The sequence below is a fragment of the Piliocolobus tephrosceles genome, chromosome 2 (assembly GCF_002776525.5).
Source record: "Piliocolobus tephrosceles isolate RC106 chromosome 2, ASM277652v3, whole genome shotgun sequence".
NCBI lineage: Eukaryota > Metazoa > Chordata > Mammalia > Primates > Cercopithecidae > Piliocolobus > Piliocolobus tephrosceles.
The window spans coordinates 103,446,000-103,465,777 of record NC_045435.1 but is presented as its reverse complement, the minus strand read 5'-3'; the positions used below and the strand labels follow the sequence as shown (position 1 = coordinate 103,465,777).

General features: G+C 41.6%; 1 protein-coding gene across 1 annotated transcript in view; it reads right to left on the bottom strand.

The window, feature by feature from the left end:
* Positions 1-19,778, bottom strand: part of MCF2L2 (MCF.2 cell line derived transforming sequence-like 2) — a 255,369-nt gene that overhangs the window by 183,142 nt on the left and 52,449 nt on the right. The window contains exon 3 of the mRNA XM_023187621.1: positions 15,931-16,045. Within this exon, the coding sequence (XP_023043389.1) occupies positions 15,931-16,045 (115 nt within the window). The remainder of the gene's footprint in view (positions 1-15,930; positions 16,046-19,778) is intronic.

Genomic DNA, 19,778 nt, shown 5'->3' with positions numbered 1-19,778 from the left:
TCTTAGCAAACTATCACAAGAAGAGAAAACCAAACACCGCATGTTCTCACTCATAGGTGGGAACTGAACAATGAGTTCACTTGGACTCGGGAAGGGGAACATCACACACTGGGGCCTATCATGGGGAGGGGGGAGGGGGGAGGGATTGCACTGGGGAGTTATACCTGATATAAATGATGAATTGATGGGTGCTGACGAGTTGATGGGTGCAGCACACCAACATGGCACAGGTATACATATGTAACAAACCTGCACGTTATGCACATGTACCCTAGAACTTAAAGTATAATAATAATAATAAAAAAAAAGAAAAAAAAAGACTCAAAATAAATTATCAACTCAAAAAATGAGAGAAAATGAAGCAAACCAAAAGGAAGAACAGAAAGGCAATATTAAAGATAAAGGCAGAAATGAATAAGGTAGAGAATGGAAAAACTAATAGATCTAATTAGTAAATCAAAGTCCCACTTTTAAAATTAACAAAATAAATCAGCCACTAGCTAACTTAAGAAGAAAAAAGAGGAGGGGAGGAAGGGGAAAGCACAGGTACACAAAATGAGAAATGGCAAAGGAAACTGAAACAAAAAATTAAAAATCCCTAAGAAACAACTTTGCACAGCCCTATGCAAAAAATTTTGAAAACCTGGATATAAATAAGCAATTTCCTAGAAAAATATATGTTACTTAAATTAACCTTATCGGAAATATAAAACTTAAACAGGACCAATTTAGCTGAAAGAAAAAGTTATCAAGGCCCAGATGGTTTCACAGGGGAATTCTACAAAATCAATGACCATATACATATAGTTTCAATGCCACAAAATTGTTCCAGAGCTTTAAAAAATGAAAGAAGACTTTAAAATACTATGTACAAAGCAAGCGTAACATTGATATCTAAACTTAATAAAGACAGTACAAAAAGTAAAATTACTAGTTAAAGGATATAATGGTAGATAGATCCCATTTACAATAGCAACAAGAGATCAAAAACTTAACAATAAAATTACAAATCTATACCAGAAAAAAAATTGTAAACATTCCTGAAAGACACAAAAGTAGACTTGAACAAACAGAAAGACACTTCTTTTTGATAGGATGATTTTAGCACAAGAAAAATTTCACTTTTCCCTACATTGATTTATAAATATAACACAGTCCCAATGACAAGACCAACAAGCTTTTCTTTTCCTTCTTATGAAGCTAGAGAAATAGACAGAAAACAGGAAAGAACGGTTAGGAAAACACTGGAAAAGAAGGCAAAGTTTAAGGGATGGGGAGAAGTGATTAATCTCACTAGATATTAAACAACTTAAATCCTCTATAATTAAAAGTTTATTGCTCATTTATGAATAGACAGACACAGACACACCAATTAATTCTCAAGTCACTGAGGCAAAGATGGACTTTTAAAATTAATAGTGTTCAGATAACTGAATAGCCATTTCCAGAAAGATAAACTTGGATCTATACTTCATACCAACCACAAACAATCTCATCAGAGCTGACAGTAAAAACAGAAAGCATACTATATTACAGGAAAGCCTGGATGAATTGCTCTGTAACCTAGATTTAGGAACACTTTCTAATAATGGCTCAAAATTTAGATACAATAAAAGAAAAATCAATACCTTTGATGACATAAAAATTCTGCATGGAAGAAAGCATCCTAAGCAAAGACAAAGGACAAATTAAGAAGTGAGAGAAAAATATTTGCAATATACATCACAGATAAAGGGCTAATATACCAATTACATAAATAATTCTTAAAAATTGAGAGAAAAATAAAAATCAAAAACTCAATAGAAGAAGAATGCAAAAACATGAATAGACAATTCAGTACATATATATGTATAAGTAAAAAGTAAACTGACAAAGAGATGAAAAATAGAAACAGAAACAGAAAATAGAGTTGGAGGGGAGAAATACTCAAAGAAACAATAGTGAAAAGAATTCTAAGTCTAAGAAAGACTTTACTCAGGTTTGAAGGCCCAGGAGAGAAGGAAAAAGGTTTGAAATTTCAAACCTACAACAAAATAAACAGTTTACCTATAAAGAAATGAGATTGATCTTTGTGCGAAGGATTAGCATTGTTATCAGTTAACAGTGGATGCTACAAACCAATGGGTCAATGTTTTTTACATAAAAAATTCCATTCCCAGCCAAACTACTAATCAAATACGAGGACAAATATAGTCATTTTCAAATGTTCAAGGTACTGTTATGATTTATTTACCGGCCGGGCACGGTGGCTCACATCTGTAATCCCAGCACTTTGGGAGGCTGAGGCGGGCAGATCACCTGAGGTCAGAAGTTCCAGACCAGCCTGGCCAACATGGCGAAAATCTGTCCCTACTTAAAATACAAAACTTAGCTAGGCATGGTGGCGTGTGCCAGTAATCCCAGCTACACGAGAGGCTGAGGCAGGAGAATCGCTGGAACCCGGTGGGCAGAGGTTGCAGTGAGCTGAGATTGCACCACTGCACTCCAGCCTGGGCAACAGAGCAAGAGTCCATCTCAAAAAAAAATTATTTACCATACATGCTTTTGGAAGATAAAATAATTTTTTAAGTGTTTCAATGAAAATGAAATCCAAAATAGAGGGCACTTTCCCAGAGACACAATGAAAAACACTACCAGGTTGACAGCTTGCAGTAGATCTAGACAGCAACAACCCTCAACTATAAGAGCAGACCAGAGGGCCTCAAAGGAATATCTTCAAGAAGTAAGTGTATGCATTACACACTCTATAATAAAGAATCTGCAAAATATTAATAATGCAATAAAGATATATGCCACTTCTGTAAAATAGGGAAAAAAGAAGGGCAATTAGAAATGCCAGGTGAAAATGCACATAAAAAAGTCATCGTCTGAATCTGAAATGAATTAAATTACGGCATGATTTTGAGTAGCTGATGGGGTATAAGGAAAGAGAACCCATTTTACTTTACCATTTGTAGCTTCCTCCTTTCAGTGATACAGGTTTAATGACATAGGATTACATCTGTCACTTGAGAGAGGTCCAATCTATTATGTATACATAATATATATCACAGAATGCATGTAAATGCATTTTACTGATTTCTTTTCTTTTCTTTTCTTTTCTTTTTTTTGAGATGGAGTTTCTTTCTTGTTGCCCACGCTGGAGTGCAGTGGCGCAGTCTCGGCTCACTGCAACCTCTGCCTCCTGGGTTCAAGCGATTCTCCCGCCTCAGCCTCCCAAATAGCTGGGGATTACAGGTGCCCGCCACCACACCTGGCTACTTTTTTTGTATTTTTAGCAGAGACGGTATTTGGCCAGCCTAAAATAGGCCCGGTGCAGTGGCTTACGCCTGTAATTCCAGCACTTTGGGAGGCCGAGGCAGGTGAATCACTCAAGGTCAGGAGTTCAAGACCAGCCTGGCCAACATGGTGAAACCCCGTCTCTACTAAAAATACAAAAATTAGCCAGGCTTAGTCCATGTGCCTGTAATGCCACCTACTGATGAGGCTGAGGCAAGAGACTTGCTTGAACCCAGGAAGCAGAGGTTGCAGTGAGCTGAGATTGTGCTACTGCACTCCAGCCTGGGCGACAGAGCAAACGAAACAAAACAAAACCTGACCTCAAGTGATTCACCCACCTCAGCCTCCAAAGTGTAGGGATTATAGGCGTGAGCCACTGTGCCCAGCCTACTGATTTCTATTACTTAAAATCAACCTATAGTCAGAGAAAAAAAAAATCTACTTGTGGAATAAATGTAAATACACTCTAAATCTTAGCAACAGTATATAATAGGTAGAAGAACATGAAGGACGAGCATAAAGAAAGATGGAAACACATGGTAGAAAATCAACAGATACTATCTAAGGTAGCTGGATCACCAAAAAGAAGTTAAGTATGCTGTTTCAATCTAGATCACCAGTATGTGATCTAAAAATAACAATGTAACTAACAAAAATTAGAGAATGAGAGGGAATGAGGGGAGAGAAAGCATCATAATATGCAAAACTCATTTTTCACAGTAAAGAAACACAAGATATTGTCTAAAGTTGATGAATCAAGAAATACAGACATAAACATGCAAATTAGTATCATGGAGCTAACCACCATTATATCATTTGAAAACTGCATGACATGGTGGAACAGCACTGAGCCAGGGGCCAGAAAATCTAAATCCTAATCAAGCCCTAAGTTTTTCCTTTACCAGCTTGTGAGTTTACCCAACTCCTTTGTTCATGGTCTTAGTGTCCACCTCTGTAAATGAGCTTGGACTAGACCAGCAGTTCACAAAGTGTGTTCCCCAGACCAGCAGCATCAGCATCTCTTGGGAATTTGTTTGAAATGCAAATTATTTGACCCTACCCCTAGACTTACTGAATCAGAAATCTCAGGTTGGGACCAACAATTTGTGTCTTAAAAAGTCCTCCAAGTGATTCTATTGTGTCCTAATGTATGAGAACCACAAATCTAGACCACTGGCCAACAAACTACCATCTGTCTGCCAAATCCACCCCACTCTCATCTTTGTAAATAAAGTTTAATTGGAACACAGCCATAGTCATTAAAGTATTATCTATGGTTGCTTTTGAGCTACAACAGCAGAGTTCAGTAGTTGAGGTAGCGACACTATGGTTCAAAAAGCCTAAAATAGGCCCAGTGCAGTGGCTTATGCCTGTAATCCCAGCACTTTGGGAGGCTGAGGCGGGCAAATCACTTGAGGTCAGGAGTTCAAGACCAGCCTGGCCAACATGGTGAAACCCTGTCTCTAATAAAAATACAAAAATTAGCCAGGCTTGGTCCATGTGCCTGTAATCCCAGCTACTCAGGAGGCTGAGGCAGAATTGCTTAAACCCAGGAGGCGGAGGTTACAGTAAGCTGAGATTGTGCCACTGCACTCCAGCCTGGGCAACAGAGCAAACAAAACAAAACAAAAGCCAAAAATATTTCCCTCTCTGGTTCTTTACGGAAGAAGTTTGCTGACCTCTAACCTGGACTATTCTGATTGATAATACTGAATGTACATCATTACTAAATTTGACGCCATGTTTATCATCTCCATGAGGATGATAATCTTTATGAACCCATGGAATTCATAAAGGTTATTCAATCAGAAAGGTATTTATGCAAACGCCTAGACTCCTTTAAAAGTGTGCGGACAAATTCTGGCAATGGTACTAGAATCCTTCCCCATATTCCTGACACAATAGAATAGTAAATAATAAATAGCAAAAAGTCACTTAATAAATAGTGTAAGCTGAAAATAAAATTCTAAGTCCCCCAATTGACCGAATGGACCATCTCTTAACCAAGGGAATCTCAGAATAACCTTGAAAACTGAGTTCTAGGCCATGATGGAATGAAGAGTCTTACATGCCTCGTTACCCACCTGCCTCGCTAACCACAATTAGACTTTCTTCCCTAAGGCTTTCACAGAAACCAGCCCTTTCCAAAGACTCTACCACTGATATTAACCAACCACCCAACACTGCTTCTCCTTTTTTGCCTGATAAGAGGTCACTGATCACAGAGTGGTTCTGGTCAGTCACGGAGAATGTGCAGTAAGGGTTTGTGTGTCTTCTGCTTCCCTTTTTGACATCAGAGGGCCAAAAATTCCACTCTCAGATCATGCTAATGCTGCCATATTTTTGTACATGGGACCCATGAAGGGGCAAGAAGCTCAATTGTGTGTGTGCACATTTTTCCTTGTATAAATATTCAGACTCTTCCTATAGCTTATTGAACATGTATATTTGGCCACCCTGCTCAGCATAAATTCCTGTTCCCTCTGGCCCCTCTCTTGAAGAGTCTATTTCCAGCTTCTGGCAGGAGACTATGCTTCCCAGCCTATCAGAATGGTCACCCTGTAGACTGGAACTCTTTATGAGAAATAAAGTTTTCCTTTCCAAATTTATAAACCTCCTCATTCTTTAGTTGACAATAGTAAAAAGTCAAGCCCTCTCTGGCTCACAGTCTTGGAAAACTTTCTTGATCGCATAATGAATGTTGGAGGGTGTGACAAACAGTTGCCTACTCTACACCCAAAGTTTGATTTTAAAAAGGCAACATTCACACATTTTATAGCTAATCCCTCACCTGCCAACTTCTCGAACTTCATCTCAATTCCTCTGACCACCCCTTCACTATAACAACCCATATCACATAATAAATAGGAGAGGAGGCTGCTTGTTATGGTAGGTGGCTATCATCTTTATAATTGATAATGAGTGGCAGGAGGCAGCCAAATGGCCAGGCAGATACGGGCAGGTCCCTGGTGAAACCCCACCTCCAAGCTGAAGATTGTTTAAAGCCCGAAAGCCAAGCTACAAGTTAAATCCTCGGACCCGATTGAGAACTTGTCTTCCCATTTGTCAAGCTTTCCTGACACCTATTTTACATATACCTACCCTTTCCTAATTGTTTTTCTGCCCTGTGGAACCAGCAGATGCGGATACAAGCTATAACACCTATTTTATATATACCTCACCTATTTTACATATACCTACCCTTTCCTAATTGTTTTTCTGCCCTGTGGAACCAGCAGATGCGGATACAAGCTATAACACAGGTGAGCTAGGGCTCAGTAGTGTGGCCGTGTAAGGCCCAGGTGGGGCATCGCCAGCCCGGGGCCTCCAGCTTGCCAAGTGACCAAGAAGAAAAATCCTGCATCAATAATTCCACTAAGACCAAATTCCAGATATTCACAATCATTAGTACTCACAAATTCAAGCAAAAGTTGTGTTTTAAATTTCTGAAGCAATCTAAATTGAAATGTCGAAAGATGGAAAGTGGGTTTCTATCTGAACAGAACAGAATAGATGACACAAAGGCATGACAGCACAGAGGTATTCTGAAACAATCACCCAGGCAAATGAACAAAGAAAAGCCATTATACACACATGAGGTCATTCTACTGGGAAGAAGTACCATCAGACCCTTAGTTTTTAAATAGAGAAGGACAAGAACCTGGCATATTAACTTTGTTTCCTGCCCTTCAGTACAGTTTACTTAAATTTCCGTGACATGTAAGACTTACTTGCCAGTGCCACCATTTATTCCTAATAAACCCATGGAGTGCCTAATTTCAGGCCTCAGTTGAGTGCCCAAAATCTAGCCTCTCCGGTACCCTCCCTGAGGGCTCTGAAGCAAATCTACCCTCCTTGGGCAACACAGTCACCCACATGACTGTACACTCTGGATTCCTATCCTGACGAGTCAGATGAATGAATTCATCTCCCTGACCCTTTGGGACACAGTTCCACAGCCAGTCCAGTGAAAACCATACCTCACTCCAGCTACTCCATCAAAGCAGCACTTTTGCTCGTTAATGTTGTTTAGACACTTGAAAAACAGTATTTTCCATTGCCTTCTGTGAACCCAAAAGTATCTGAGACAGGTCTCAATCAAGTTAGAAAGTTTATTCAGCCAAGGGTAAGGTCGCACCCGTGACACATCCTCAGGAGGTCCTGACAACATGTGCCCAGGGTGCTCGAGGCACAGCTTGCTTTTATAGATTTTAAGGACACGTGAGACATCAATCTATATATGTAAGATGTACATTAGTCATTCCGGAAAGGCAGGACAACTCGACAGGTGAGGGGGGCTTCCAGTTCATAGGTAGGAAGACACAAAAGGTTGCATTCTTTTGAGTCTCTGATAAGCCTTGTTTTGTTTTGTTTTGTTTTTTTGAGACGAAGTCTCACTCTGTCGCCCAGGCTAGAGTGCAGTGGCGCAATCTCAGCTCACTGCAAGCTCCACCTCCTGGGTTCACGCCATTCTCCTGCCTCAGCCTCCCGAGTAGCTGGGACTACAGGCGCCTGCCACCACGCCCAGCTAATTTTTTGTATTTTCAGTAGAGACGGGGTTTCACCGTGTTAGCCAGGATGGTCTCGATCTCCTGACCTCGTGATCCGCCCGCCTCGGCCTCCCAAAGTGCTGGGATTACAGGCTTGGGCCCCCGCGCCCTTGGCTTTTTTTTTTTTTTTTTTTTTTTTTTTTTTTTGAGACGGAGTCTCACTGTGTCGCCCAGGCTGTAGTGCAGTAGAGAGATCTCAGCTCACTGCAACCTCCACCTCCTGGGTTCAAGCAATTCTCCTGCATCAGCCTCCCAAGTAGCTGGGATTACAGACGCCGTGCCACCACACCTGGCTAATTTTTGTATTTTTTTTTTTTTTTTTTTTAGTACAGATGGGGTTTCACCATGTTGGCCAGGCTGGTCTTGAACTCCTGACCTCAAGTGTTTTGCCCACCTCAGCCTCCCAAAGTGCTGGGATTACAGGTGTGAGCCACCACACCCAGCCTCTGATTAGCCTTATATGCCATACACAATTTATATGTGAGAAGAGGGTAGAGGAATAGTCACTTAGGCCTCAGTTGAGTTAATGAAACAGGAGGGCAGAGGAAGCAATCAGATAGGCATCTGTCTCACATGGGCAGAGCGATAACTCTGAGTTCTGTCCGTCTTTTTTCCATAAGGAACTCCCTTGCGGGCAAATTGCGAGGGAGGTATATAGTATTTTAATCTTTGTAGTTATCTTTTTTAGGAATAAAACGGGAGGCAGGTTTGCCTGACGCACTTCCCAGCTTCGCTTCCCTTTGGCTTAATGATTTGGGGGTCCCGAGGTTTATTCTCCCTTCACACTCCACAATATTAAGAAGCCCCGATTGCACTCACTTCTCTGGTGAGGCTGGTTTCTACAGCTGAGAAGTTGTTATAATCCCACTGAGTCTTTCAATACAAAGGAGTAGGTCTCATCACAATTCACAGGCCAAATAATAACACTGTTCTTCTCCTATTCCTTCCTAGAGTACAAATATCAGACCGCATTTTAGGTCACTTTACTTAAAAGAGGACACAACTAACTCCAAAGACTATTCATCACACTGTATGTGAGGAAAATGAATGTAGAAAAATTATTCTAACTTAAATAGGTCCCTCAATAGATTCATTATAGAAAAGTCCTTTAGAAATAGAAACAATCCCAGCCTGGCCAACATGGTGAAACCCTGTCTCTACTGAAAATACAAAAATTAGCCGGGCATGGTGTCATTGCCTGTGTAGTCTCAGCTACTCGGGATGTTGAAGCAGGAGAATTGCTTGAACCCGGGAGGCAGAGGTTGCAGTGAGCCGAGATCATGCCGCTGCACTTCAGCCTGGGCGACAGAGTGAGACTCGGTCTCAAAAAAAAAAAAAAGAAAAGAAAAGAAATAGAAACAATCATAAAATTAACCACTGATATGAAATACTGCTCTTGTACCATCTAATAAAAGTACTTTCTTCAGTCCATTCTAATAATGAACCCAGAACTGAAAGTTAAAATAAGGAAACTGAGTAGAGAAACAGAGTGACAAATATCCATGCTTAGTTATACAAATGTTGACTGCAGGACCAACAACTGTGATGGAAAAGTAGTTAACTGCACCTTCCTTCAAGGACATCTTGTTAGGGAGGCAGGAGCCTAGGAGACCGAGGGTGACCCAAGTTCAGCTCCATCTCTGTGGCTCAGAATATTTTACTAATGCCTTTTCAGACCACTTGGCGCCACTCTGTAGCCACAGGTGACATGTTTTAAACGATAATATCTTGCATTCTGAGAAACTGACCACTAGGATTTACTATGCTATTGTTATAAGCTGGACTGTGAAAACCACTAGTAGTACAATTTATAAAGCAGACGGCACCTGATAGGCTAAACCTCACCCTCAGCTGTTTTTGGAAACAGAATGGTGATGGGGTAATGATTTCTGTGTATTTTTTAATATTTATTTATTTTAATACCATAAGATTCATGTGGGAAGGTTTGTAATTCAATAGTTCCTTATGTACAATACTATACATAATTCACAAAGAAATTCCAGGGTCACAGAAGCTCAAGAAATTGTTTATATATTGATTTTAAGGAAAGAAATACAGGACCATGATAGCAAAAGTAAAGGACATGGGAACAGCCTTCCCTCCGACTTTCAATTTCTGCACATTCACTACCACCTCACTTTATCCGAAAGCTAAGTCTGATTCCAGGTTCTCTTCTTCACACCCCTCAAATGTCTGTTCTGTCTCACCACAGCTTCTCCCTATCCACTCCTAGTACAGCACTCTCACCCCTGGCTGCAATGGGGATCACCAGTGAGATGAGACACCACTGAAACCCAGGTTTCACCCCCAGAAATCCTGATTTAATTCATCTGAATTATGGTCTGGACATCGTGAATTAAAATCTCCCTAGGCAATCCTAAAATGCAGTCGAGGTTGAGAATCATTGTCTTAGCATGGTTTTGATAAGAAAAAGTTTTAAAATAAATCATGATGAGACCATCAAAACCAAAATGAGGCCTGAATTCCACACACCCAATTCCACACAATCAGACTTAAAGAAATAGGATACAATTGTAAGGCTCCTAAAACCAAGCATCTTCCATAGCTTCTCCCTCTTCCTCCTTCCCAACCTCCACCAGTCACCAATGCCTGTCTTCTTGTCCATCCCTTCCTATCCAGTTCTCATGCCATCATCCCATTTCATTTTGCACATGTCTCAATGTAGAAGCCCCTAACTGGTCTCCCTGCCTCCTTTTCCTGCTCCCTCCAATCCATCCTGCACACCACCACCAGATAAATCTGCTCCTCAGCCTCCTCCTCAAACCCTCTTGCAGGAAAATGGCCTCTTCCTACTCACTGTGCCTCCTTAACTTGGCACACTCACTGTTACTCTGTAACTTGGGGGTAAAGGCCTTGCCCAGTCTGTTTCCAGCTCTTTCCAGCTCTCGTTTCTCAATACCATCTGAAAAGCAGCCTCACTCTGTTCTGGTCAACCTGGATGCTCTGTAACTCCCCAGATACGCTCTGTTGAAAACTTCAGACCCTGCATTAGACAGAAATAGGAGCCAGATTGGCCAGGCGCAGTGGCTCATGCCTGTAATCCCAGCACTTTGGGAGGCTGAGGTGGGTGGATCATGAGGTCAAGAGATTGAGACCATCCTGGCCGATATGGTAAAACTGTCTCTCCTAAAAACATAAAAATTAGCTGGGTGTGGTGGCACATGTCTGTAATCCCGCTACTTGGGAGGCTGAGGTAGGAGAATCACTTCAACCCAGGAGGCAGAGGTTGCAGTGAGCTGAGATCGTGCCACTGCACTCCAGTCTGGGCAATAAGAGGGAAACTCCGTCAAGAAAGAAAGGAAGAAAGGAAGAAAGGAAGGAAGGAAGGAAGGAAGGAAGGAAGGAAGGAAGGAAGGAAGGAAGGGGGGGAGAGAGAGAGAGAGAGAGAGAAAGAAAGAAAGAAAGAAAGAAAGAAAGAAAGAAAGAAAGAAAGAAAGAAAGAGAGAGAGAGAGAGAGAGAGAGAGAAAGAAAGAAAGGAAGGAAGGAAGGAAGGAAGAAAGAAAGGCAGAAAGGCCAGGTCATTTGCCCCAGACCACCTAGCTAGTGAGCAATAGGATCTGGATTTCAATCCAGGTTTGGGCTGTGTTCAAAGCTCTTCAACACTATCCTATTCTCTCTCTGGAATGCTCCCTTCTATATCTATCTGTAGAAACTGTGCCATCCCTTCAAGGACATTTTGTTAGGGAGGCAGCAACCGAGGAGAGCAAAGGTGACACAGTTTTAAGTTCAGCTCTGTCTTGAGACTAACAAGGCACATTCCTTGCCAACCATGACCCATGGTCATAAGATGTTTATGGTTGAGAAAACAGCCTAAGGATACTACAACAACAGAAAGTCCAGATGTCCCAATACCATAACAATAAATGTTTTCAAAAAATTATAGTTATGCTTTGATGTTCTCACACACTAAAATGTCAAGGATAGTTTTCTTTAAATCAATAGAATAATAAGTTTTGTCACACTGTCTGCTCATCCGCACATAGGTACAGCTTAGTTTAATCTTTATATAGACAAGAGCCCAATATAAGAAAAACTTAAAGTTGATGCGTTCCTCCTTTTGCTTTCTGAGGGCGCCCTACTCTGTAACAGAGTAGTTTCTAATAAGCTTGCTTCTTTCACTGAATTTTGTGACTCACCTTGACTTCTTTCCCACATAAGATCCAAGAACCCTCTCTTAGGGGTCTGGATTGAAATCCCCTTTTGTCCTAAAGTTTTCCCTTTTTTTCCTGTTGAAGTGACTTTCTGTCTTCTGAGCTCCTACAGCACTTTATTTACACATTTCACAAAATATATTGATAACAGAGTCATGTGATGAGTTTCCTGTGGTCCAAGACATTGTCTTGAGGTTTTTCAGTCCTTTACAGCATCGTACACAGCACCCTACATGCTGTGGGCTCTCACAGAGGTCTGCTGAAGAATGAGTTACTGTGGGAAGCCTTTCTGTACCTGCCCAACCCTCTCACAACGCGAGATCCTAATTAATTTCAGGCACAAAGATAACATTTCCCAACCCCAAGTATCCTGCCATTTTCCTATTCTAGTGTATCAATTCTTTTTTTATTCCATCCACGAGCCCTCTGCCACCTGTCTATAAAACATTTTGCAACTGGGAAGGACTCTGGTACCGGATAAGTAATGTAACATATAAAAAGATGCAAATCATGATAAATAGGAGTCATAAAATGAACAAGGGTGGTTTCATTCTTTGAAATCCAAAATGGAAATTAGACATAGGTCCAGGTCTAGTTGCCCTTTCAGGCCTTCTCACCCTTTGTCTCCATTTTTTGTGGAAAGGAACAAGGGGAGGGGCAGCAAGCAGTGTGAGCAAAAGCGGAAGAAGAAAGGGGAATAACTGGCCAGACAGCCACTCTTTCCCGAAAGACAAACAGCATCCTAGGAAAGGAAAATATTCCCTAGGTCACAAGCAATTGTACAAGGAGCCTACAGCAGAACAAGGAAATCCAAAACAGTAGCCCCTGTTTGATCTCCTCATCTCCATCTGTGAGATAGGGGTGATAACCCTGCCTGCTTCTCGCCACACAGTCCAGGGGCACTCCCTAAGCTGTCTTCGGCATGATTTGGAAAAGGCTGCAAATGCAAGATGAAAATCCTCCATTTAACTTAGCATTTGACTGTATCCCTGGGGATTAAGTAAAACTAGACATTGAACTTAAAACAAATATAAGGAGAATGGGGACAGGGGACACTCCTCCTATTGTCTACCTCCCTGTTCACCCTCTTCCCTGCCGCTCCCACGGAAGAAGAAGTTGCTAAACTGATGGTATGTTGTCCTGAAATGCCACTGGGCCAAAGACAGAGTTCAAGTTCAACTTCTTAAACCCCAAGTTGATAACAGCTGGGGTTCCCCTTCTCACTGTAGGAATGGAAAAACTTCACCTCTATTGTTTTAGGGTCCTGGCTGGGTCCAAGAGTTAAATCAACAAAACATAGATTAACATGAGAAAAGCATAGAAATGTATTCCTAAGTGTTTTACATGGCACAACAGCCCTCATAAAGAAGTGAAGACTCAAAGAATCAGTCAGAGTCAGTTACTCACATATTGGATTGAATAAAGAATAGTAAACTATGAAAATGCGACTAAATTATGTGGGGAAGCTTAAAAAATAAGAGTTTCTACCAAGGTCTGTGTAATATTCTCGAAGTTACCTTTCCTTCTAGTCCCTAGAGAGTGTCTTTCACATAGGAATCCCATCTTCTTCTCTTAAGAAACAGCACAAAAGTCGAAGTGATCTTCTTGTACCTGCTGTTTTTCAAGCGCTTTTAACTTAAATAGTCGATATGCCAGAATGGCATTTTTTAAATTTTACTTTAAGTTCTGGGATACATGTACAGAACGTGCAGGTTTGTTACATAGGTATATATGTGCCGTGGTGGTTTGGAGCACCTATCAACCCGTCATCTAGGTTTTAAGCCCCACATGCATTAGGTATTTGTCCTAATGTTCTCCCTCCCCTCACCCCCGACCCGCCAACAGGCCCCGGTGCCTGATGTTCCCCTCCTTGTGTCCATGTGTTCTCATTGTTCAGCTCCTACTTCTGAGTGAGTACATCCGGTGTTTGGTTTTCTGTTCCTGTGTTAGTTTGCTGAGGATGATGGCTTCTAGCTTCATCCATGTCCCTGCAAAGGACATGAACTCATTCTTTTTTATGGCGCATAGTACAGAATAGCATATTTTAACCCCTTCCTCACCCCACAACAAATACCATTCGTTTGGAATGAATCATTATCAAAACCGAAAACTCTACCAACATTAGTTTTGAGAACCAACCATGTACTGGGCACTGGGCTAGGGCTGGAGATTTTGAAAAAGAAAGAGAAGAAAAGCAAAGCATTTGCCCCTGCTCTTAAGAAGTTCACAGTCTACTGGAAGAGGCAGAAATAATTTCCATAGACAAGTCATTTCCATAGGCAAAGGTAAACCCTGGGGTTCTGTGGAAATTTAACAGATTCTGTGAAAACAGAACTGGGGTGAGGGAAGGTTTCATCAAAGGGATGAGGTCAGAGTTGAGGGCTGATGAAGGAGTAAGAGTGAGGCCTAGAAGACAGGCGGAGGCGTCCCGCAGAGAAACACCCGAGCAAAGCCACGAGACAGGTGTGGCGTGTTTCCCTCACAGCAACGAAGAATTTCCCACATCCTTATATCCGCATTAACACATGGCATAGGACCGTGGCAGGGAGGAGGAAAGGGGGAAATCGGTGAAATATATTTAAGTACTAACTTTGAAGAAATGCATTCAAAATAAATCCACCACCTTCTCTGAAGAAATAAGATGGGTAAAAGAAAAAACTAAAGAAAAAGGTGTAAAAGAAAAAACATGTTTTTCAAGTGGGTTTGGTTAAAGCAATCAACTTCCTAATCTCCCCAAGTGGTAGCAGACTCCAGGCGGCCTCTCAGTCACCAAGCTGTTGTTTACCTCTAAATCCTAAAAGGCAGATGGCAGGTAAGCGAAATACCACACACCTGGCCACTGTGTACATTCTAAACCACATCATAGTCAAGGGAGGGGTGAGGGCTCATCAGCAATGCAAACCCATGGAGGGAAGACCTTTCCCAACCAAGTCTTCTCTGCTAGAGGTGGACGCTGCACTGCCTAAGGACAGCGTTTGGATCCCGCTCTGCCCCTGTCTGTGAAATGGTGGTGACCAATGTGGACTCTGCCCACACTCCATCCCCTCGAAGACCTGGGCGCGTACTGATTTAAGCGGCATAAAGAGTTGAGGCCCAGGCTGGAGAGGGTGGAAGGAGAAGATGCCAGAAAGCATTTCTATCATGGGCTTGGCTACAAGCACAGTTTTTTTTTCCCCTGGCCTTATAGTTTCCTTGCTCTGTGCCTTAGTTTCTCCATCTGACAATGACAATCACAACAATCTGCCCCTAATTTTCTTATTTAGGAGTGATAAATAACTCCTGACACAGTTGGAGTTCCTTAAAGAAGCGTCCTGTGTCCTAGACAACACGACCCAGGAAGCCAGAATAACCTTTAGCTAAAGCAATAGCCTCGGCTGGACACGGTGGCTCAAGCCTGTAATCTCAGCACTTTGGGAGGCCGAGGCAGGTGGATCATTTGAGGTCAGGAGTTTGAGACCAGCCTGGCCAACATGGTGAAACTCCTCTCTGATAAAAAAAAAAAAAAAAAATTAGCTGGAAATTGCTTGAACCCAGGAGGCGGCAGTTGCAGTGAGCCAAGATCTGTTGCCCACTCCAGCCTGGGCAACAGAGCAAGACTCCATCTCAAAAGTAGAAAATAAAAATAAAGTACTAGCCTAAGGAACAAAGGCAACACAGCTGCTCAATCAGTTTTCCATCCACTTGACACGGTTTACTCTGTCCCTCCAGTGTGCAAACAGAGTCAAAACTGAGACTTGTTTGTCATTGTTTTCCAGTCCCTGTCCACATTTGTTGTTCGTGACTGATGGGTGACAGAAGCCAGCTGGGTTATTATGCATACCAGGGTAAACTGTGCTCATGGAAGTCTATGTCTCAACCCAGCCCTGCCACATGGGAAGGGTGGAATAAAGCCAGTGCCTAAGGCGGCAGGAGACGGTGCTCAGCTCACCTGGGGATGCTAGTCAGGTAGGTCATGACATTCAGGAAGTCTTCATCTGGGATGTGTTTGAACCCCGAAAACTCTGGGAACGTGATGATGGGGGCGCCATCCTCCCCTCGGCCTCCTGCAACAAAAACAGGTGGTCAAGATGTTAGCAAAATGCTGTCATGTCACGCCTCTGCAGGAAAGTTGGGTGAAATAACATCAGTCACCTCTTTTCCTATCTATATTATCTCAGACTAGAATTTGGGAGAAGTTAACACAGTTATTTTGAGCAAGGCTCTCTTCTCATTCATGCTGGCTCCATGGCATTGTAAGAACTCAATTTTGAATCCTTTGAAAAGAGTTACTGTGTAAAAGGTAATGCTGATTTAATTATTCAGCATAGGTAGAATAGTAAATAATGCCAACACAAATATGTAATATTGCTCTTCATTTTTGTAGTCAGTAAATGTCAAAAGTAATATTGCGTGCTGGTTAAGAGAGATAACGCTAAAATCAGACAGCCTGGTTCAAATCTGCTTTGCCACATTGTTGCTATATGATTTTGGGCAAGATACTTAATGTGTTTCTTTCATATTTATATGTATATATATGTATATACATAGATATATATGTCCCATCATTTTATTATATAGGAATAATGTTTGTATCTACGTGGTAAGGTATTGTGAGAATTAAGTGACAGCACAAAGACGAAGCACCTTAGCAGGGTGCTTATTATATAAAACTGCTCAAAAAATGGTGACCATTATTATAATTATTATTATTACAAAGAAGCAATAATCAGCTTCCCTTCAAGAATTTATAAATAGCAATTTAAGATACCCTGTGAAAGTAAAAATACGAAAATTAACATTTAATTCAGAGCTGAGACCACCAAATTCAATAGATTCTATTTCTCAGTCCCCTTGCAGCTACATGGAGCCATTTGACTAAGTTCCAGCCCCGCAATCCCCAAACTGTGTCACAGGTACCCAGGGAACCACAGTAAACTCATAGGAGCGCTGTGACTATTTTAAATTTTTGAGGGAAACCCAGTGATAGTTGACATCTGTCGGACACCATATGCACTACTACTGGCTTGAGGTAGCTCCCAATTTCTTTTTTCTTTTTTTGAGACAGAGTCTCGTGCTGTTGCCCAGGCTTGAGTGCAGTGATGTAATCTCGGCTCACTGCAACCTCTGACTCACAGGTTCAAGCGATTCTCCTGCCTCAGCCTCCTGAGTAGCTGGGATTACAGGCATGCACCACCACACCCAGCTAATTTTCGTATTTTTAGTAGAGGCAGGGTTTCACCATGTTGGCCAGGCTGGTGTTGAACTCCCGACTTTAGGTGATCCACCCGCCTCGGCCTCCCAAAGTGCTGGAATTACAGGCATGAGCCACCACGCCTGACCCCGGTAGTTCCCAATTTCAACATCAAATTGCATTATATTCTTGTAGATGGTATTGCATCTTTAAAAAGCTGGGGGGTTTGGTACTTGCTGGAATAAAAAGCAAAAACAGTATGAAAATCAATGTGGAACAAGACATAAAGGTGGTGATATCTAGTTTGATTGCAAGGTTTAAGATAGTTGTAGTTATTTAAGAATAAAATTGAGAGAAAAAATAATATTTTAATTTACATGTATTATTTTTTCAAACGGCTACTAACTTGTTAGGACATAGATACATATTAAGTTGTTTGAAATGCTAGTTATTGCCTTTGGCCTGGGGGGTGTCATGAAAGAAAGACTGAGATACTAAGGCGCAGAGAATTGAGAGGGTTTGGGAACCTCTGCCCTAGCCAGTGGCAATGCGGAGCTTAAGCTGCATGCACCTTCCAAGTGATGTCCTTGAAGACAAACTACTTGAAGAGGAATCATGGCTCTCAAGGCAAAGCCAACTACAAATGACTGAATGTATTTAACATATCTGAGAAAGACATATCAGTGTGGGGTGTGATTAGTGGGGACTGTGTGATTAATGAGGATGTGTGGTCAACAAAGAAACTACAGAAGAGGAGGACTCAGAGGAGCAAAGGCAGGCAGTGTACAGCCAATGCTATCCTAAGGAGAGAGGGCCAGCCCACCCTGAGAGTCTAATCCATGTTACCAGTCTATCTGATGACACCACTGTAAGATCATCCAACCAACTCTCTGGTGCTGACTCCAAGCCTGATAAGAATCTTCTGTTTATAATCTCATTTCCCACGTAAATTTGTTTCAAGAAAAGGAATGTGTTATTGAGCAAACATAAGTATATTATGTAAAGAATAAGTTAGTGCTGTGGTTTTTCTGCACAAGTCTCTTGTGGGTGTTGTTAATATGGGTCTTAGGTGCTCAGAAACCAATTGCTGTGGAATGAAACCATGTGAGATTTGTCTGGATGGTCAGTCATCCGTCCCCAAGAGGTACCTCTTTATTAATCCTATATATTTACTCTAAATTTCCAAAAATGAAATCCACAGATTAGATGTTTATCAAGACAAGTATATTAAACTACCTCATTACAGTGACTGATACGGATATTAACAGCTTTCATCTAATAATATTTTTCCTCTTTGCAGTTTCACAACTGTGGGAAGTTTCAGAGAAATGTGCATTCAGAGAATTTGTGTCTCTAAGAAGCTAAATTTAGATGCATTATAACACTGTAGTAATTGCATAATCAACATTTGCTGAGAGAATGGCTAAAACATTTCAAGGAACTGAAACACGCTAAAATATTCACTAGAATGTGATTATGCCATTTAATTTTACCTTTTATTTATTATTATTATTATTAGATGGAATCTTGCTCTGTCGCCCAGGCTAGACTGCAGTGGTGCAATCTCTGCTCACTGCAACCTCCGCTTCCCAGGTTTAAGAGATTCTTGTGCCTTAGCCTACAGAGTAGCTAGGATTACAGGCACACGCCACCACGCCCGGCTAATTTTTGTATTTTTAGTAGAGACGGGGGTTTCACCATGTTGGCCAGGCTGGTCTCGAACTCCTGACCTCAAATGATCCACTTGCCTCGGCCTCCCAAAGTGCTGGGATTACAGGCATGAGCCACTGCACCTGGTCAATAGTTGACTGTATTAAAGTTAACCCCACCTAAATGAAAAAAGGTGACGTTTTCTTCTATCTTGGTTACTACCAATACTGAACAGCAGAGAGGCCCTAAGGTTAACTGTGGACACCCACCTACTGTTGAATATTAGTCTTAAGAGGCAGAAGCATCAAGGAAACACAGCTGGACTTACCACCACGGGGCAACCCACAACATTGCATCTAGTGCCACCTTCTGAGGAAACGCGGTAATGCAATAGGAAGAAAGTGATCATTCCAAAGTCCCATTCAAGGAATACAAAAAACCCGAATTATTTGGTACTAAGTAAAATGATAACCTAAACTACTCCTCCTGCTATGATTTTGTACCTTTTCATTAAGTGAAAGACATCTAGTTTTACTGCAGAAAACATTAAGTGCTTGGGGAACATAAGAGGATTGCTGAAAGGGCCCTGGTGAGAGTTGGCAAGAAGGCTTCATACAGAGGTGAATCGAGAATACGGGAAATCCTATAGGAAGATGGCAAAGATCAATGATGGGGAAGGGTGCATAGCATCTTCCTACTGCTCTTTGCCTTCCAATATCTATTTTCCCTTTCTCCTCCACACAAGGTTTTCACTGGGGAAATGGCAGAACCATTCCCTGGGAGGCACTTTGGAAATCTCAGGGCCTGGGATACTAAATGATCCATTCTCCGTAATAAAACAAAGAATTGCCCCACATGCTACGTGACTTCCAAATGTCTTTCCAGAGGCTTAATTTAAGTGAAAAATCCATTTAAAATGCTCTGAACCTAGCCTCTAACTCTGTTTTTACAAATAC